At 21.6% G+C, this 21,495-nt stretch overlaps 3 protein-coding genes and 2 long non-coding RNA genes across 7 annotated transcripts; 2 read left to right on the plus strand and 3 right to left on the minus strand.

The window, feature by feature from the left end:
• Positions 1-914: 914 nt before the first annotated feature.
• On the minus strand, positions 915-1,505 carry LOC122717214. The gene is made up of 3 exons (XR_006347168.1): positions 1,486-1,505; positions 1,249-1,289; positions 915-1,055 (listed from the first exon to the last, which is right to left on the minus strand). It is a non-coding gene; the product is annotated as an uncharacterized LOC122717214 (long non-coding RNA).
• A 301-nt stretch (positions 1,506-1,806) lies between these two features.
• On the minus strand, positions 1,807-3,663 carry LOC122717036. The gene is made up of 5 exons (XR_006347134.1): positions 3,593-3,663; positions 2,804-2,953; positions 2,419-2,496; positions 2,092-2,143; positions 1,807-1,862 (listed from the first exon to the last, which is right to left on the minus strand). It is a non-coding gene; the product is annotated as an uncharacterized LOC122717036 (long non-coding RNA).
• On the plus strand, positions 3,463-7,050 carry LOC122717035 (DNA repair protein complementing XP-C cells homolog). Its single transcript, XM_043940711.1, has 5 exons — positions 3,463-5,390; positions 5,459-5,664; positions 5,764-6,028; positions 6,124-6,292; positions 6,676-7,050. The coding sequence occupies exons 1-5, from the start codon at positions 3,690-3,692 to the stop codon at positions 7,017-7,019; spliced, it is 2,685 nt and encodes an 894-aa protein (XP_043796646.1). The 5' UTR covers positions 3,463-3,689; the 3' UTR covers positions 7,020-7,050.
• Positions 7,051-8,559: 1,509 nt separating this feature from the next.
• On the plus strand, positions 8,560-10,320 carry LOC122717205. The gene is made up of 4 exons (XM_043941045.1): positions 8,560-8,604; positions 8,846-9,509; positions 9,596-9,726; positions 9,797-10,320. The coding sequence occupies exons 1-4, from the start codon at positions 8,570-8,572 to the stop codon at positions 10,257-10,259; spliced, it is 1,293 nt and encodes a 430-aa protein (XP_043796980.1). The 5' UTR covers positions 8,560-8,569; the 3' UTR covers positions 10,260-10,320.
• A 258-nt stretch (positions 10,321-10,578) lies between these two features.
• LOC122717371 (THO complex subunit 2) lies at positions 10,579-21,007 on the minus strand. Of its 3 annotated transcripts, XR_006347206.1 has the most exons (29): positions 20,857-21,007; positions 20,667-20,710; positions 20,073-20,164; positions 19,819-19,932; positions 19,606-19,721; positions 19,405-19,535; positions 18,941-19,320; positions 18,683-18,861; positions 18,000-18,592; positions 17,686-17,920; positions 15,131-15,248; positions 14,775-14,937; positions 14,501-14,682; positions 14,105-14,389; positions 13,877-13,989; positions 13,602-13,797; positions 13,375-13,503; positions 13,185-13,313; positions 12,841-13,098; positions 12,556-12,707; positions 12,354-12,483; positions 12,162-12,267; positions 11,957-11,991; positions 11,773-11,883; positions 11,637-11,697; positions 11,501-11,562; positions 10,986-11,058; positions 10,843-10,907; positions 10,579-10,712 (listed from the first exon to the last, which is right to left on the minus strand). XR_006347206.1 is itself a non-coding variant. In XM_043941399.1 (28 exons), the coding sequence occupies exons 1-28, from the start codon at positions 20,919-20,921 to the stop codon at positions 10,682-10,684; spliced, it is 4,275 nt and encodes a 1,424-aa protein (XP_043797334.1). In that variant the 5' UTR covers positions 20,922-21,007; the 3' UTR covers positions 10,579-10,681. The 3 variants fall into 3 exon arrangements, 2 of the variants coding, with proteins under 2 accessions (XP_043797334.1, XP_043797333.1); XM_043941399.1 differs by lacking the exon at positions 10,986-11,058; XM_043941398.1 differs by lacking the exons at positions 10,579-10,712; positions 10,986-11,058 and having other exon boundaries at positions 10,794-10,907.
• Between the last annotated feature and the right edge of the window lie 488 nt (positions 21,008-21,495).

Below are 21,495 nucleotides of genomic sequence, written 5' to 3' on the forward strand. Positions count from 1 at the left end.
CAATAGTACTGGCATTATGTAATTTCATAATCAGTTTTATTAATAAAACAATCTAGTCTAAATTATTTTTGTTTTATTTTATAAGATTATACAATTATACATTTTTTATTATTTAAATTTAATTCTTAAAAATAAATTTTTTCAAAGTATAATTTATATGAATATTGAATATATTACAATTTTTATTATTTTTTTAATAGAAAAGCTTTTTATTTTTTATTTATTTAATACAGCTTTTTTTAAAACAAAAAATATAACGATTCATTGAGAGTTTTTTATATTTTCATTTATTTTTTTTTATTATTATCGTTTTTACATATTGCATACAAGTGATACAAGTATACAAGAAATAAAAACATATATAAAAAAAAGCTCAATATATAATTATATGTATATTATTAACAAAATAAAATAATAAAATATTTACTTAATATATAGAAATAAAATTGAAATTTTTAAATTATAAAATTATATACTTTAAATTAATCATATAGAACATGTTATACAATAATTTTAAAAATAAATTTGTATAAATTCCAAATAAAAAACAAATTTTTACTGGGATCACCTCTAATATTTTGTTCTGAAATAAAAATTAATATAAATTAGATTTTATACTAATAAATAATATAAAACTTGTGTACATTTTTAATTCAGTAAAAAAATTTATATCACTAAAGTTCATAGCGTATATTGAAGACATCATTATAATTATAATTTAACCCTTTGCTCTCCAACGGTGACTCTCCGGCACCATTGGGATTGTTGCGGCAACTTAAACGGAGACAATATTTATTTATGTTTGATTTTTTTAGAATATCGCTTCATAAATAGATTCCTAAGCTCTTTACATATAATCTTATTTTATGAGTAATTATCTTATAATAATCTTACGAGGAACGCACTGAACGCACCGAATGCGTGGGTCTGAGTCTGGAGTTGTTGATTCGACCGAGCGAAACAAGCCTGGAGTGCAAAGGATTAACTTGATTTTTAATAAATTTATTTAATACCTGTTTCTCATAAACATTTTCTTCTTGTACTTCCAAAAGTATCTATGCATAAAAGAATAAAATTTTATTAATTACATTAATTTATGCTAATTACGTAATTTGATTTAAAAATTTAAGATCAGTGAGGGCAAGTTGTAATCATATTATTATTCATATTAGCGTATATTATAGTGTAACATCATAATTTTTACTAAAATGTGCTAATAAAAATTTGGATTTTTATACACTTACTTACCATCAAATAATAATGATGTTATAATTCACGATTTTGGGAAACTAATAAAATAAATATATTATTAATTCTTTAAATTAATAAATAAATATTATCTAAATTTTATATTTCAATTACAAAAGATATAATCAGAAAAATAAATGACATCAAATCTATTCAGTCATATGCTTGTCAAATTAATCATCATAAAATAATTATTGTAATTTAAATATGAAATTGCTAATAATAAAAATTATTTACTTTTCAATTTATTTAAAAAACAGAAAACTTCATGGTTCCACATTAAAGTTATTATTTATAAATATATTTAATTTTTTCTGTAAGAAAATATAATTCAAATTAGTTACATAATATATTATTAAATTTATTCATAATATTAAAAATTATATCAGAAAAAATAAATATCACCATGTTTCTATGTAAGACAGGGATAACTTTTTAAATTATTCATCATAAAAATATTTTAACATTTTTTTATATATTAAAATAAAATTCTTAAAATTACCTGTTTAAAATATTTTCCTTCATTTATATTACATATCTTTTTTCATTCAATATTTATTTTACATTTTTTTTATATCAAAATTAAATTATTTAACCATTTTCTTTTTTTGTTTCTGAAAAAGAATATACATACATATCATTATGTATTTATATTATATATTATTAAAAATTATAAATTAAAAAATATAATTTATTCAGATTAACACTTTCTACATGATATTTCTGATTGACTGGGGAAGTTAATATATTCATCATATTTATAAATATATATAAAAAAAAAAAAATTTAATTTATAATGTATTTCATTCTAAATTAAAAATTTATAAAACAATAAAAACTTACCAGATTTATTAAATGATTTTACTGCAATAAACCTTATGATTTCCATTCTTTCCTATTAAAATATGAAATGAATAAATAGTTTACACATTGATCAATAAAATATATTTATATATGAAATTATTAGTTTTTATCAGAAAACTGAATCATTCAGATAATATTCAGACTGGGGCAGTAACATGACATCATGAAAAATACGAATGATTGAATTTTAGATTTGAAAAATAATAAATGAAATAAAAAAAATTTAAACAGAATATATTGGATAGAAATTAAAAAAACTAATACAAACTAAACATAGTGAAATAATGGTAAAGAAACGATACTTACCATAAAAATTGAAATAAAATGTTGATCTGCAAGAGGCCACCCAAAGCACGTTTTTAACTTTAACGATTTAAGCTAACTCTAGAAAAAAAAAAATAAATCGAATTCCGAATAATTGATATAATTAAATAATAAAAATCAATAAAATTCGTTAATGCTTTCAGACTTGTATTTCTAAGTTGTAATCAAGAAATACATCATACGAACGAGACTATTTATGTATCATCACATAAAACAAAAATTCAGAAAATATAATGGCAAATTAAAGAAAATATAATGATAAATGATCTAATATGAATATCAGTTGCATGAAAAAAGTTTTTTTTTTAAATATTTTTAATGATGCATATGATAAATGTGGATTATATAAAATATAAAACGATCTTACCTTACCACTATCTTTGTAGAAACCCAGAATGAAAATTCAATTCTGGTTTGATGTACCTTATATAGAAGAAGATCTTGGTTTACTTATATTCAAGAATGATCTTTCATTATTCGTTACATCGAGCCTGTCCTCTATAGGAATTGTTCTAAACTAAAAAATGAATTTTTTAATTTATTTTGCTAATTTATTTTTTTTAGAAAAAATATTAAATAAGATAAAAATCATATTATAATATTAATATATATACTTCCTAGTAATTAAAAAATAACTTTTTAATTAATTAAATTTTACTTTGAAACACAACAAAATTAAATATTTTTTTATAAATTTTAAGAAATAAAATATATATAACTGTCATAACTATCGGAATTCATTAATTAAAAAATTATGCATATAAATTTCAATTTTTAGAATATTTTATAATTTTAAAGTATTTTATAATTCTTGAATTATATTTTATAATTCTTTATATTTATTAAAATTTATAAAAAGATATTTAAAAAATCAAAAAATTTTTATTTTAGTGATTGAAAATGAAATATAATTTTAATCAATTAAAAATAAAAACATACCAAAAATTTCTCTCTCTCTCTCTCTCTCTCTCTCTCTCTCTCTCTCTCTCTCTCTCTTTGTTTTATGAATGTGAAATGCATAAGTACCTCATTTTATTACCTTATATGTTTATTAAATAAACAGAAAATTTATCATATATGATATGTATGATCATAAAAGTATAATTTAAAAACTTTAAAATATTTGTAACATAATATATTTAAAGTTTAAACCTACATGATGAAGTAAAAGAAATTGCGACGAAAGTTTTATCCATCAATATATCGATATATTACATATTAATTTATAATTTTAATTTTAAGAAATTTTCGAAATGAATGGACTATCAGAAGATGACTCTGATAGTAGTAATGAATATCTGATTGATCCAAATAAAATTAATTTAAATTCCAATTTCTTCATAAAAAACAAATCAAATATTGGGACAATTGTAAATAAAGATGATACTGAAAATGAAAGTACTGATAAGGAGGAACTTGAGAATATCACTCATTTGGATAATATCGAACTATTCACTCAAGTTTTAAAAAATTTAGAAAATTCACAAAAACTTGAACTCAACAATAAAAATACCGAAAAAGAACAATCACATTTAGATTATCTCACAAAAAAAAATGAAGAAGAGATACAAAAAGTAAAAGAAATAAGAATCACATCATCAAATGAAATAAATGAACTTCTGCTTCAAGGTGAGAGTAGTATAAGTTTATCCTGTAAAAATACCACTGAAGACATAGCAAAAAATGAAGAAGACGCAGAATCTTCTAATGAATATACTATCCCAAAAGATGGTGTTAAAATTACTTTGCCAAACACTAATTTAATAATAAACAAAAGAAAGAAAGGTAAGCAAGATTTGAAAGCAATTTTGAGAAAACGATTAAAAGAAAGTCAGATATTGATAGAGAAAGTAGGATTGCTCTGTTGGTTAGCTTATGGATTTTACTTAAATCATCAAATAAATTTACCTGAAATAATGACTGGTGTATTATCATTAATTTCTGAATCTAATTATCCAAAAAATAGAATTGATCTATCATACTTAGAAAAATTTACAAGATGGTTCAAACATATATTTATATTTGAATCTGTTGAAAGCAATGCTAATAAAAAAATTGATAAAGAAACTTTATTAAAAATAGTGAAGGAAAAAAAAATTTCTAATTACAAAGAACTAATATTATTATACATTGCTACATTGAGAGCTTTAGGTTTAAATTGCAGATTAGTTATTTCTCTTTGTCCTCCTCATCGAATTTTTAGTAATAGCCCATTATTTAAATCTGATGTAAAAAATGAAGAAATTAAATCAAAAAATATATCTAATAAAATCAAACAAGAAAATTCAAAGAAAAAGAAGAAAAAAAAGGAATCTTCTGAAAGAACAAATGTAGTTCAAAATAGTCCAGAAGCAAAAAAAAATAGAAATGCAGAATCTAGAAAAAGGGCAGCTGAGATTTTACATTCAAAATTAAAAAATAATAATAAAAAATTTAAATTTGATACTAATCAAGATTTCAAAATTGAAAATAAATTAATTCAAAAATTAAATTCTAAAATCACAGAAAAGAAAGATAAATTAAAATCAGTTGAAAATGAAAAAAATATATCCAATTTAAGACAATTAAGATCTCGTAAAATTCATATTAATTCTAAAGATAATGAAAAAGATAAAGAAATAAAATCTACAGATTTGATTTCAAAAACTGATGGCACAAAATCAAAATATTATATAAAAGAAAGTTCTACGGATTCTGAAACAGAATTTGAACCAAAAATAAAACATATAACAAGAAAAAGTTTAAATAATATTAATAAGGAAGAAGCATCACAAAGTTCTTTGAATATTAAAAAAAATAATAGAAAATTAGTATCTTCTGACAGTGAAGATGAAGAAATAAATAATATAAGAAATAGACAAGATATTTGGGCTGAAATATATTTAGATTCAGAAGAAAGTTGGATTTGTGTAAATGTAATGGATGAAAAAATTCATTGCATAACTGACATATATGTAAATAATTTATTAACTCATATACATATTTACAAATATATCATGATAATGATAATATTTTATTTTAGAAAAAAACAACAAAGCCTGTATTATATGTAGTTGCATGGAACTCTGAAAATTTAATAAAAGATGTATCTAGGCGCTATTGTCCACATTGGCTTACAGTCACATATAAACAACGAGTTGATGAAAAATGGTGGCTTAAAACCTTATCTTATTGGAAAGAAAAGGATACTGCTATTTCTAAAGCTGAAGATGAAATGTTATTACAAAAGTATTCAAAATTAAATATTCTTATTTATTAGAAATATTATATTCTTTTATAATTTTTTTTTTATAATTTTTATCCTGAAAAATTTTATTTATATTGCAGAGAATTAGAACAACCATTGCCTAAAACAATTAGTGAATGCAAAGGCCATCCATTGTATGTCATTCAAAAACATTTACTTAAATTTGAAGCATTATATCCTCCTGATTGTGTACCTTTAGGATATACTTCTACAGGTTGTGCCATTTACTCTCGTCATTGTGTACATACTCTTTATTCAAGGGAAACTTGGTATAGAAAAGGCAGAGTTGTAAAATTAGATCAAGAACCTTATAAAATAGTTACAGCTCGTCCAAAATATGATAAAGTAATAATATTATTTTAATATTGTCTTATATAAATATTTATAAGTTTATAAAAAATATTATTAAAAATAAAACATTTAAAATTATTTAATTATAGCTTTCAGGAACAAAAATTAAAAACTCACCATTAGAATTATTTGGTAAATGGCAAACTATGGAATATGAACCTCCAGTAGCTAAGAATGGTATTGTTCCTCGAAATGAATATGGAAATGTAGATTTATTTCAATCATCCATGCTTCCAAAAGGCACTGTTCACATAAATCGTAAGTTCTTAAAATTAAACAATAATAAAAGTTAAATACTTTGCCATAGTTGAATTTTTAAATTGACATTTATTCAAATCTAAATCATTATATTATGTTATGTAAAACTTTAACATTTATTTTCTTGAAAACGAAATATTAGATATTTTTTTTTCAATTTGTTTTTTCTTGTAGAATCATTCTTTTTCATAAAATATCTGAATATTATAATATACTATTGGTATATCTGAATATATTAATAAAACCATTAGTTACAAACTAATGATAAAATAATTTATTTATGATTTTTAATATGTCTTATATAAAGATTAAAAATAAATAATATAGAAATTAAAATTATATATAATATATATAATATATGTGTAATGTATATTATAATTTAGTTCCAGGCTTATATCGAATCGCTCGAAAACTTAACATCGATTGTGCACCTGCTGTAGTAGGTTTTAATTTTGGATCTATGGGTGCAACACCTGCAATGGAAGGTTACGTTGTTTGCATTGAATACGAAGATATATTGCGAGAAGCTTGGGAAGTTGAACAAGCTGAAGCAGTTAAACGAACCAAAGAAAAGAAAGACAAACGAGTTTATGGAAATTGGAAGAGATTGATTCAAGGTTTGTTCATAAGAGAACGATTAGTAGCAAAATATGAATTTTCAAAAGAAAAAAAATTAATAACTAATAAACAGACAAAACAAAAAGAAAATTGGCATAAAGAAAATTAAATCTTGAATAGTAAAAAAATCATTTAAATGTTCTTTAATAAAAAAAAGATAATAAGAATAAATAGAATATTAAGAATAGTTATATAATATATAGAAAAACATTAAAATAATATCTCACTGTGATATTTTCTACTTCATTAATTATTTCTATCAATTTTTTATCATTAACAATAAAGCATTATTATTACAAGCATTCATATCGTTTGGCATTATTTTAGCAATAAATCACTATAATAAAAAAAATAAAATTTTTATTTATTATTATTTTTTATTTTATAATCAGAAAATTATTGTAATCGAATTATTAAAAATTTTTTCAATGAAAATAATATTAAACATGATATTAAACAAATGATGTTAATCTGAATGAATTTAAATTATATAAATAGCACACAATGTATACCTATAAATGAATTACTATAAAAAAAAATTGAGATTTTCTTTATATTTTTTTTTAATATTTTTTATAAATTCAAAAAATAAAATAAAAAAATAATTAAAAATGAAAAATTTATTATTTATAAAATACGATTATTAAATAAATTATTTATCATGTATTATTTAGATTAAGAATATATTGAATCTGAGAAATTTTTTAATGATATTATTAAGAAGTATTTTATTATTTATTTCTTATTATTTAGAGTAAGAATTGGGATTTATTTATATTTTTATTGTTATAAATAATGTTTTAAGTTAGGAGAATTATAAAAATTCTAAAAAATTATAAATGTATTATTAAAATTCATTATCAAGAACAATGAATGAATGTATTTTTTTATATTTTTCATAATGTATGTTATTTGAATTATTCAAATACTATTTTTTTATTCTTATGATATATATTGTATTATGATCATATATTATATTATTAGCAATTAATATTAAAATTATGCAAGATACTTTTATTAAATATAGAGGCAACTATTTTTTAATTATATGTATAATATATATTATAATATATACTAATATATACAATATATTCATATACTGTGTTTTTATATACTTTACCCTATTAATAATTTATATTTATATATTACATTTTTACATATTTTATTTTTTGCTTTAAAAATTGATATTATTTAATTTTACTATATATAAAAATATATTGTATATCTAACTTATTTAAAAATAAGATAACGTCCCGTTAAGCTATATGTAAGCTATACATAAATATACATATACATATATATGGCTAATATATCTATGGGAAATCTTTGAAAAATCAATTTTAAAAATTAAAATAAACATGAAAATGCAAAAATGTTGATTAAAGTTTATTTATTATTATAAATAAAATATATACTAGATGAAACAAGATTGTCTCATTGTATTTCATCGCATTGCTGTTTTTCCTCTTTATTACTCCTTATATATCATCAAGTTCTCACACAGCCATTTTTCTTCTGATAACGTATATGACAAATGTATATATATATATATATATATATATATATATATATATAATATTGTTTACCAAATAATAAAGATTGAAACATTTAAAAAGAAATTTTTTAATAAAATTACTTCAAATTTTATATATATTTAATATGGATCAAGAATATTATTCTACATTGTATAAATGGTAAATATATTTTTATAAAATCATAAAATTATAAAAAAAATAAAGGTTATGTTTCGTAAATAATTATATTTTATATTTGTATTTATATTTTAATATATTCAAAATAAAATAAAATTTATTATAATCATATTTATTATAATCAATGTATATATATTAATTTATTTAGTTTTTTAATTATTTAAATTTATAATATATAATTTAATATATAATATATAATTTATTATTTAATTCATATTTCAAGGTTTGAAAAATGTGGTGTAATATCAAATGTAAGAACGCATCTTCGTCAAAATTTAATAAATGCATTAAAAAGTAAAGATATTTTTTTAAAAAGTGAAGGTCCCAAATCTGCAAAACAGTACGTTTATGATTTACTAATAGCAGAATATTTATTTAATCACAATTATGCATATACTTTATCAGTATTTGCTAGTGAAGCACCACTGTTAATTAATTTTTCTAATAAGACAGTTCAAAGACCTGATGGCAATGAAGAGGATAATAATGAAAAATTACAAAGTGATTATATATTACATGCTTTGGAAACATTAGGTATTAATCCTTGTGATTCTAAAGGGCAATATGTTATATCACATTATATAGAAAGTGATATGCCTCTTCTTTTATGCATACTAAAATGCATAACTATGTTTTCTTATAATATACATAATGATATACCAATAAAAGAAAAAATATCTCTTTGTAATGAGTCTACACAAACTGAATTTTCTTGGCAAGCTCATAGTTTATATATAGAAAAATTAATTGCATTAAAAAAAAAAATAAATGTGCACAAACAAATGGTTAATAACAAGCTACGTGAAAAAGAAATGATATTAAAACAACAAACATTATTTATTGAGCAACAACTTGAAGCATTGAATACAAAATTATATCAAATTCAAGTAATACTAATTTTTATTTTATAATTAAATAAATGAAAATGAAACAATATAAATTTTTTTAATCAATAAATTTTTTAATTTCATAGAATGTCATGCATAATATAAGTTTAAAAGAAAAATTATTGAAAGAAAAAAGACAAACTAATGAAAAACAAATTTTACAAAGAGAAATGGAATTAGCATTGAAAGAAAGATTATTGTTGCAAAAAACAGATAGGTATATACATATATTTTATATTAAGTTTTTATAATAATTCTATAAATAATTATATATTTTTTTTATATAGATTACAAAAAGAACAAAATAACAAAAAAAAAGAACAAGATGTGAAAAAAACGCACGAACAAAAAGAAGTACAGACAGAACTTCAAGTTGAATCATTTAATCATTTTTTAAAAAACATGGAAGTACAAACGGACTTTGTAAACAATATGCAACAAGAACATAAAATTGAGATGCTTACTAAAGAAAAGGAAGAATTAAATGCTCTTATTCAAGATCAACAATTAAAAATAGAACAGATAACGCAACGGGCTCTTCAGTTGTCTCAACAAATAGAAGGAATACGTTCATTGAGATCAACTAATATAGAAATTCCAACACAAACTGTTAATATAAATACAATTATTAGTGAGAGTAGTTCAACAGAAGACATTCTTCAAGATGCAAAGTTGAGGCTTAAACGTCTAGAAGAAGAAAGTTTAAAAGCGGATCAATATTATTATAATTTTATCAATAATTCACCATAATATAAATCTTATGATAATCTAATAGAAATAAAATAAAACAAACAATTGAAATTTATAATACAATATTTATGTTTATATTTTTACATGTATTAATTATGTATTATGTATTAATTTTTCTCAATTTTTATGAATGAATCGGGAATTAATGAAACAAATGCATTAATGAATTTTTATTGAGATCATTGATAATTCCTATTATAAATTATATAAAATTTTAATTTTATATATACAAATTTAAGACTGAATAGAACATGTACCAAAGTGCTTTTGTTACATAGTTTATTTTATAAAATTGGACGTTAATATAATATACAAATTATTCACTATCTTTTTTTCTTTATTATTTGAATTCTACCTTAATTACATGCAACACCAAACGTAGTATATAAAATGTTAAGTCAAATTTTGTCTATTGTTGTACATCATCTTCGTTTGGGATCCGAACTTCTTCTAGTACTCAGAATTAAGGATCATAAATAGTATGTTTAAAATAATCGAGAATAAAAATTATTATTAATTTACAATTATATTATGTTAATTATTGTAATACTTTCTTAAATTTTTATGTATTATAAAAGGATATTGTTTATCCCTGCTTTCGCGTCCCTCTCGTTCATGAGTACGTTCCTTTGTGTAGGGTGACTTTTCCTGAAAATATATTCTCATATGAATCTTCTGAATGTCATGCTATCCTGCAATTGGCGTTTGGGTATTTGATAGTATCACCTAGTTTTTCTGGTCTTTGCTATTGTCTCCCATTTCGTCTTTTCAATGTACTCGAAGCGGACGTCTTTATCAACTAAGGGGTCAAGGAATAGTGTTAGAAAAATGATTAAAAAGTTAATTTATGGGTAGAATGTTTGGGACAAAATATAAAATTAATGTTATGGGATTTATGAAATAAAAGTGTGTTTTTTTAAAATGTGTTGTTAAATAATTTTATTAATGGGATTATTACGCGATTTTTTTTATTTTTTACGGGATATTTTTACTTTTTATGGGAAAGACAAATAATGACATATTTATGAGAATTAATTTTATGACTAATGATTAAAATATATGTACCAGACTGTATTTAAGACGACCATTCTAACAATATACAAATACCTTAGAAAATTTATTTAAATGTTATTCGAATAAAATATTCGAAATTATTCGAATGTATGTAAAATATTAATAAAGATATAACATTTTATATCCTTAATATATATATAAAAAAAATTTCAATTAAATTTACTAACCTTGTTATAATGGTGTTTTTCTCTATGTTCGGGAATATCACCATTTTGATGTGTTCCTTTTGCTGAAAGCAATTTTATTATTTATATAAAGAAAATAATTTAAAACATACTTTAAGTTATTAGAAAAATTTCGTACTTTTTTCGTCATCTTTTCTTCTTTTTTGTTCTGTTGTAACCGCTGATTCATCTGTTCTATCCTATGTTAACACGAAAAAAATGTTATAAATCATATATATTAAGAATTGTTAAGATATATTAAATATTCGAAATACCCTTTTCCGTGCGAATTTTTTTTCTCTACGCAATTCTTTTTGTTCATCTCTTATTTTGCCTTTACTGGAACGCTCTTTTTTATCAAGACTTCCTTCAGAACGTCTTCCTTCCTATTAACATTAAAAATCGGATTTTATATATATATACAGGAAAATTTCTTTAAAAATTTTAAATAATTTTTACCTTTTGTACATTTTCAACTTTTCTTCTTTTGGCATCTGAAATTAGAGATTATTAACTTTATAATTTAAAATAAATGTTTAATATATGTACTTTTTATCTTTTTTATCTGTGCCGTTTCTTCGACACGATTTTAGCTTCTCTAAAAAATACTATAAGAATATTAAATTACGCAATATCACAAAAAATATAATTTCTTAATGCAAACCTCTATCTGATCCATCTTGTGTTGGTCCAGAACTAGCACTACTATTTGATACACTAGAAAGATCACGATCTAAATTATCTACACCACTGCCATAATAATGTTCTTCCTGAAATTAAATTAATACATAACAATTTATTTATTAAATATCTAAATAATATATAATAATTTGTATAATGTATAATATATAATTACTTTGTAATATTTTCGATCTTTTTTATCTATCGTATCGTCTTCTTTAATTTCATCTTTTTTTAAATGTTTATCTTTTCCTTCTGAATTTTCCTTACTTTCTTCTTTTTTTCTAACTTTTTCGGAACTGTCACTATATTTAATAAAAATTTAATAAAAATTTCTGATTATTTATTAAATAAAAAATTAAATATGTGCAACTTACTGATGCAACTGATTTGATGCACTTCGTTTTTCTCGTTGATCTTTACTTTCCTTTTCTATCCTGGTATCGCCATTTGTAATTTCTTTATTCGATATTCCATCCCCAATTTTTTCCGAAGCATCACTATTTGAAGTGTCTTGTGTTTTTCCAGTCTATTAGTAAAATATAAAAATTGCTTTTCAGGTAAAAAAAAAAAAAAAAAAAAAAAAAAAAAAAAAAAAAAAAAAAAAAAAAAAAAAAAAAAAAAAAAAAAAATATTAAGACAAATATATATATATAATATACCTTATCTCCCACATGATGAAAATCTGCTTCACGAATCATATTTGGAGTTTTAGCTTTTAATTGACCACTATACGATGTAGCCAATACATGTAAATCCTGACGTTGTCCACGTTCTTCCTCTCTCACTTTTTCTACTTTTCGTTCAAGAATTTGAGATAATTTAGCCAAAACAGGAAAATGTGGCAATATTTTTATTAATATTATCAAAGAATTTCTTATTTGTACATAATCCTTAGAATCCAAACAAACTACAATCGCCTATAAAATTATATATTAATTTTATAATTGCATTTATAATTAAATCAATTTGAAATTTAAAAAAAAAATTAATATAAAACTATTACCTTTGTAATTTTATAATGCCATTTGTGACACACATGCCTATAATTTTCAAATCCTACCATATCATTTGCTTCAGAAAATTGATTACTAACACGGAATTTTGTTACGAATCCCGGATAATTACTGCATTCCTAAAATGAAAACAAATATATAAAATATGTTCTAAATTTATTCAGTATTATAAAATAATACCTTATCAAATATGGCTTTTTCAGAATGCCATCTCATTACTGTTTCGAGCATGGCGCATAAAAATCTTCCATAACGATTTGCTTCGTTTTCGGTACATGAGGTAACTGAATATGTTATATCACAGAAAAGCTGTAAGATGAAAAATTATATAATAAATAATATATTATTTAATATATAATTTTTAATAACATATTTTTAATAATAATTTTTTATTACTTGTTACTTACTCTGTCGTAGCAAAGAAGAGTTGAAAAATTCGCAGTCTTTAAAGAATGTATAGTATGAACGAATTTGGCGCAATACATGGCATCCACGGTTGTAAATGTACATCGAGGAAATAGACATAATTGTAAAAATTGCGTTATCGTTTCATTTTTTGCTGATTTTGCGCTTCGTGATAAAAACCATGTATCTTTTTCTTGTCTAATATATTGGTGATAACAACAAAATAGTGTTATAAATATATAAATAAAATATGAATATTAAATTAATCAAATTTTACCTTAGATATGCAAATACTTTTTCTACATGCTCTTCCTGCTTTCTCCTTTCATCTTGTAGTTTTTCAATTAAAGTTGTGTATCTTTCTTGTTCTTTCTTTCCCTTACTAACATTCTTAAAAAAAAAAAAAAAAAAAAGAAAAAGAAAAAGAAAAAAAAGAAAAAAATATATTAGGATTTAACAACAATTTATAAAAATTATTGTTTTCTAATGAAAAATATTAATATACCACATCTTTGGAATCAGCACTTTGTGCTGCAAGTTGTTTCAATTTATTGATTTCCCTTTGATAACTCTCGATAGGAACATATAAATCATACATAGATAAGGACCAAAATGTTACAAGGAATTGTGGCGAAATATCTTCCCATACTTTAAGTGGATGCAAAGGTCTAACTGACTGAGCAACAGGTGCCATAACTGCTTGTGCAGCTTCTGCATATTTTGCTTGTTTCATAGTAGTCGACATTTTTTTATAATTTGGGTCAGCTTTACGTAAAATATCATATTTAATCTAAAAATAACAAAAAAAGTTAATTGTAAATTATCTATTCTACAATTGTTTTTTTAATTAATTGCTTATAGTTGAATTCATAAAAATTGAAATTTAAAAAAAAATGCTTACATTAATTGCATGTGCAAACATGGGTCTTGCAAGAAAAAATGCTACATCAGAATGTATATGATTGTCTTGAAGCATTGAATGTATGGAAGGTAATCTTTCCACATATTCGTCTACCGTCATAGTAGATCCCAAAAATGTACCGAATTGAACTAATGTATCTTGACATTGATCATACAATTTTCCTAAGATTTTATATCAAATTAAATTTTAATAAATTTTTATTTGAGATATTAATGAAATAAAAACATTTTAAAAATCACTATAAAATATTTACCAACAAGTTTAAGATGAGATTTATCCGTTTCTCTATAAACAACACAATGTTTTTGCTGTGCCATTAAAAGGCATAATGCTACGGCGAGATCATGTTCAGCGAGAGCTTCTTTTAATCGTTGCGATGATTTTTTTGTATTGCGTACTTGACTAAAATAACCAGCCTGAAATGAAATTTTTTTTATTTTTTATAAATTTTTTTATAAATTTTATTTTTTTTATTTTTTATAAATTTTTTTATAAATTTTATTTTTAAAAAATATTACAAAATAATTTAAAAATTAAAGAAGTTTTTTTTATAAAATAATTGTTCTTTATATATGTGTACATATTAATAAATATGTTAGATAAAATTACCTCATTTTTTAATAAATCTCCTCCTGCCATAGCATCTAATTGATCTGATGTCATCTCTTCAGCAGCTTCAATACCCGCCATTTTTTGTACTATTTCTTTCAAAATTAATAAATCTAAACTGAAAATAAAAATAAGTAATAAAATGATTTTTTATTTCAAATTTATTACTTGTACTATACAATATTTATAAATATTTACATATTATACGAAATTTATAGAAATACTTTTCAAATGAAAATGATTGCTAATAATCTTTTTAAATAATATTAAAAATAAAAATTAATATAAAATATATAAAAAATGAAAAATTAAAATCATATCACCTAATTTCAATATAAGTTTTCCATATAATACAATATATTATATTATAATAAATGAACTTATATATCTAAAAATTATTAAATAATTTTTTTTTAAATTCTTAAAATTATTGTAATAAGATCTAAATTTTGTTTTTATGCTTTAATAAATTTAATGTTATTTTTTTAAATGTGTGATATTTATACAATATTATAGTTTAATTTAATTTTTTTTTCTATTCTTTTTTTTAAACATCTAGTATTATATTTTGTAATAAACATTTCCACTGTTTCCTTATTTGAAATTATTGTAAAGAATTCTTGTTTCATACTTTTTATTGCAGAGATTCATACATTTGATTAGCCTTTATCACCTTTTATTTTCTTTCTGTTTCCTTTTAAATCTATTTTCCGAAACCTTGTGTCCATTAATTAAAATTTTAATCTCTTTCTTTTACAAACATTTTAATATCTAAAATGAAAAATAAAAATTAGAAATATTAAAATACATTTCCAATATATGTTTTGCTAATAATAAAATTTTTTAAATAAATAATGGAATAAATTTTTCAATGGATATTCAATATTTACCTTGTCCTTCTAGGCCTTCACTGCACTGGTGAAAATATTTCTCACCATTACAAAATTATATTTTTTTTAAAATCTGACTTTAATTTTTAATTCTTGTTACTTTCTTCTATTTGGATTATTTTTTATTCAATATTTTTTTAAAATATTACTATTCCATATGGTTGATATTTTATAATTATTGATAATTTTACAGATCTTTTTTATTAGTTTCAAATTCAATTATTGGGTATAATTTAAATACAAATAGTACTTCTTTTATTATTTGATATTTGTTTATTTTTGTTTCCAAATAATAATATTTAATATTAACTTAAATATTTCTGTTTATTTCTTTATGTTTTATATTTTTATTACATTTTTTATATATATATATTTTTTATATATTTTCAATTTTTTTTTATATATAAAATATATGAAATATCAAATAAGAAATCATTTAAAAAAAAAAAGTTATATCTTGATATCCTAAAATATTAAATTTGTATTTCATAAAAATAATGATAATAATTTCATTGATCCAGAAACACAAAAAAATCCATAAAATTTGTTCCATGTTACCAAAATTATATTCATCTTCTTTGAACAAACTTTTATCAAATTTCAAGTATTCAATATATAAAAACAAAAATATATTCAATGTTTATATATATAACATAATATAATATAATATAATATAGTATAACATAATTATAATCAAAAATATTATTTAAAAGAATCAATATTTGCCACACATTTTGAATTATCATTGGCAAAATTCCTTTGTAATGAAAAGTTTGTAAGTTTTATGTATTCAACATTAGATGTTTTCCTTAGCTATTACAGCAGAATATTTGTATTGCTTGTATTACAGCAGTATGTATGTTCACTGCAATTAAAAAGTCTTCATAGTACATTTGTTATATAATTCAATTTTTTTTTCATGTATTCATAAGTAAAAATTATTTTGAAATTACAAAAATACAGTGGATCAAAATATGGATCTCATTATTTATTTTACTATTTTCTTTTTAAATATCTTCTTTATCGTGTTAAATACTGTATCTAATTAATCACACATGTTATAATAACATTCATATGTATGTTTATGAAAGATCTCTAGCTAAGAAAATGTATTATTTGTCTAGATGTATAGATCTTAAGAAGAAGTAATATAAAAGTAACAATAATATTAATATATTTAAATTAAGTATATTAAATATATCAAGTTTTTAAAAATATAATATACATTGAGCAAAAATTTCCTGTTACTATTGGAAAAAACTTGTATAATTAATGACTTATATTAAAATTAACATTAAAATTATCAAAAAATATAATTATATAATACTATTTTTCTTTTTTACTTAGCATATTAAAAGAAAAAAATTTTTTTTAAAGAACAAATAATTATTTTTAATTAATTAAGATTACAAAAAATCGAACAGAAAGAAATTAAAAATATCATATAAATGATAATTATTATTTTCTTTGCTTTAAAATTATACATTAAGTTAAGAATTCTTAAACTTCTTTACATTATATATATTCAATTATATAAAATTCAATAGATCAGTACGTAATAAAAATAAATTAAAAATTATATAAAATTAATGAAGAATAATTATAATATATAATAAAATAAAATAATATATAATAAAAAAATTTAGTTTTTTATATACATTGTACCTTTTTTGTGCTTTAAGTTGATTAGCTACATACTGTAGCAAACCAGTAAGTTCGATATTATATTTTTTAAATATGGCTCCACAAAATGAAGCGAGAGACTGAAGCCAAAGAGATATGCTGGTACCATCATGTTTAAATCTGTCTCTATCAGCACCAGCTAAAGCTTCCACTAGACAATAGCCAAGTACATCGTAAGAAATATTAGTCAAATATTTTAAAGAATCTACAACAGGTCCTATAACAGTAAAATAATTTAATAAATCTTAAATCTTAAAATCCATAAATATGCAAAATTATTTGTACTTTTTATTTACCTATAAGATTATCATACAACTGGATTTGTATAAGAACATAATCGAACAATACACCAGGTGAAGAATGTGTAAGTTTGCCTATTGATCTTCCTACAGGTTTTATGGTTTCTTTGCTTACTCTTTTCATAATGGATTTAATTTTCTTTTGTGCATCTGCTCTTTTTCTTAAAAGTGCAGCATGCTGCAAAGGTGTATCATTTTTCCATCGGGCATATAAACAATATCGATTTTGATATGGATAATATTTTAATATGTTCCATAATTCTTCCGCAACGCAACAGTTGCAATCCATAAAAGATAGAGAAGGCAATAATGCCACATCAAGAATAGTCAATACATCATAATATAAATTATTATTTTTATCAATTGGTAACTTATTCGAATCTAATGCACATTGTTTTATAGCTGTGTGACATAATCTCATGATTTTATACATTAAAACAGGATCATGATGCAAATTAGGACCCAAGACTATAAGCATTGGTAATAATTGATCATGAAGTTCTTCGAGATTTTCAATGGGCTTTGGAGCAAGAAAACTCTTTAATTGTGGAATTTTTCTACCTTGTAATTTTGGTGATATTATACAATATCTGAAATATAATAGATTAGTATCAACTTAATAATAGCATGCTTAAATTATATTCATTTATTTGAATTTTATAACATTAAATGGCATTTACTTGCGATAAACAGGTTCAATAAGAGATTGAATCATTCTACACAGCGCTAATGCAATAGGGCGTTGATCAGTAAGACTGTGTTCTGGTAATCGATTAAATAAGTTTTGTGCTACTTCCCATGCTCCTATTTCTAGAAGTGCTTCACATAATCCGAATTTTTGATTACTTGTATATTTATCCTTTTAAGAAATAATGATATAAGTAAAATCTTTATCAATAATAAAAATAATTGAGATAAAATTACACTTATTTAGATACTTGTGAATTTTCTTTTTCTTCTGGTATGTCTTCCTTATCCTTTGTAGAAATTACACTTAATTTGCGAACATATTCTTTTGCTTGTTTCATTGCTTGTTCATGCTCTTTGATAATAGTTTTATCATCTGGCACTAACCATGGCAATATGTCATCTAATTTAATAACACCATGTTGCAACATAAGTGCAGTGACTTTTTGTAATGAAAATGGAGTAGCATTGACAGTTGAACAATATTTAAATCCTAAAACTTCGCAGAGTACCTGCTGATCACTCATATATGAACGAATTAAAGGAATAAAAAGCGCATCATCTTGAGGTCGATTCTCAAAAGTTTCTAATAAAATATCAAGTACCCTATTAGGGTCAAGATTAAAATATCCTAGAAAAATGATATATATCCATCTCTATTAATGCAATTAATTTATAAAATTCATAAATAGAATATCAAAATATAGTAATTTACCAATAAGAGACTTAACAATTTCCAATATTGATGCTACTTCACTTTCTGGACGTTCTTGATTTAACTCCACTATAAGTTTAGAATATCCTTCACTTTCTTCTCGAAATAAATTAAATTTCCGTTGTTTATAACTGTAAATAATGTTGGATATAGATTTTGCATTCAAATCCATATATTGGATATTTAAACAAATATACATACTACAATTTCGTTTTCACTTTAATAAATTTAATTTGAAAATTCTTGTTTTTTAATGTTCCTACATCTTGCAATGTATCAATTTCTAAACGTTCCTTCAATATTCTATCTGTGAGAAACTATATAAAAAGTAATGACATAAATTAATTATGCCATTAAAAATATTTTAATAAGTGGCAAGTAATTTAATTATTTTTACTATTTTATAAATGATACCTTTTCTGATTCTTTTACAAGATAATAAAAATTATTCCTTTCTTCATTATGTGCCTCTGCATCTATTAATGTGAATATATCCACTATTGCAGATGGTATTGCTCCATCAATATTCTGTAGACAAATAAATTATAAATTATAAAAATTTTTGTTTAAAAATTATTATTTGACAAAGAATCATAAATAATATATAAAAAAAAATTAAAAATATAAATATAAAAATTACTTTGTAATATTATTTCTGATTATCTTACCGTAAGTTCACCTAATGTCTGAACAACATTGTCCCTTTTTATGTTCCCACGGATTCCATTTGATATTAATTCGTACAATCCTCTTCTCCATTCTAAAAATAAAAATAATCATATTAAAAATATAAAAAATAATGTAATAAATTTAAAAATAATTATTTTATATTATATAATAAAAATAAAATAATACTTTATAATTCTTGATTTATATATAAAAAAATCTAAATAATATAAGAAATTGATAAAAAAACAAGGATTTTTTCTTAATTTATTTTTCTATTACAACTTATTAAAATTTAAAATAGCAAATTGCAAATCCTTTTAATAAAAATATAAATAAATTTTCTATGATAAAATATAAATAAAAAGATATTCAAAAATTTATTGATATTTAAATATGTTTTAAAAACATTTAATATTTAAGAATATTTTTGAAATAATAAATTAAATTTTTTTTTATTGATGTGTTACTTTATAAAAAAGAAAAAAACATTAATAAAATAAGTGTAAAAATAATAGATTTTAACGTGCGCAAAGTTGTACCTGAATTAAAACAGCTCAAGCTGTTAGAATAGATTGAAAAACATAGAACCTCACCTGCAGTGTTGCCTTCCTTAAATTTGTGCTTGATTAACTTGAGGCTGCAAACAGTTGTTAATTGACAATTAACTCTTCAGAAGAGCGAGAAACAGGAGAGATAAGTTGCAACCATCAATTGCACAGAGTATGCAGTATCAATTCAATATTAATCGAACGCACTTCGGACGTTAACGCGTTAACCACTTACAAATCGTTTTTTCCATGTTTATCCCATGCTTTCCATATTTCTGAATTCCACACTTTACCAGCCATTTTAATTCCATGAAAAGCTTTTTATGATTAAAAACAATTGTATCAACACCACAGGTTAATAGACTCCATTTTCCATCATTGCAAGCGTCCTCGAAGCTATCGTGGCGCGATCTTTCTTATGCCACATATTACATATCTAGAATAAGATCTTTATTCTTAAAAATTTTTGCTACATAATTAATTATTAATATAATTATTAGTAAAAACATAGTATATTTATAGAAATATTTAATTAATAATATATTAATAAATTTGAATAAAAAATTTTATAAATTATTTATACAAAATTAATAAAGTATTGTATATTTCTCATTTATAAAAATATGTTGTATGTATTATAATAATATATATAGAATATAAATATAATTATAGAATATTGATTTTTATTGTGTATAAAGATTAAATTTATATTTTATGTAACATGATTAGCTAATATATGCATTTTAATATTGGTTTCATGCAAAAAAAAATATAAATATAAATATAAGATTATAAAATATTAATTGTATAATTTTTATTTGTATATTTATATATTTAATATATTAATGATAGATTATGAGAAAAAGAGGAAACA

This window comes from Apis laboriosa, unplaced genomic scaffold (assembly GCF_014066325.1).
Source record: "Apis laboriosa isolate Shangri-la unplaced genomic scaffold, ASM1406632v1 scaffold4_cov146, whole genome shotgun sequence".
Taxonomy (NCBI): Eukaryota; Metazoa; Arthropoda; class Insecta; order Hymenoptera; family Apidae; genus Apis; species Apis laboriosa.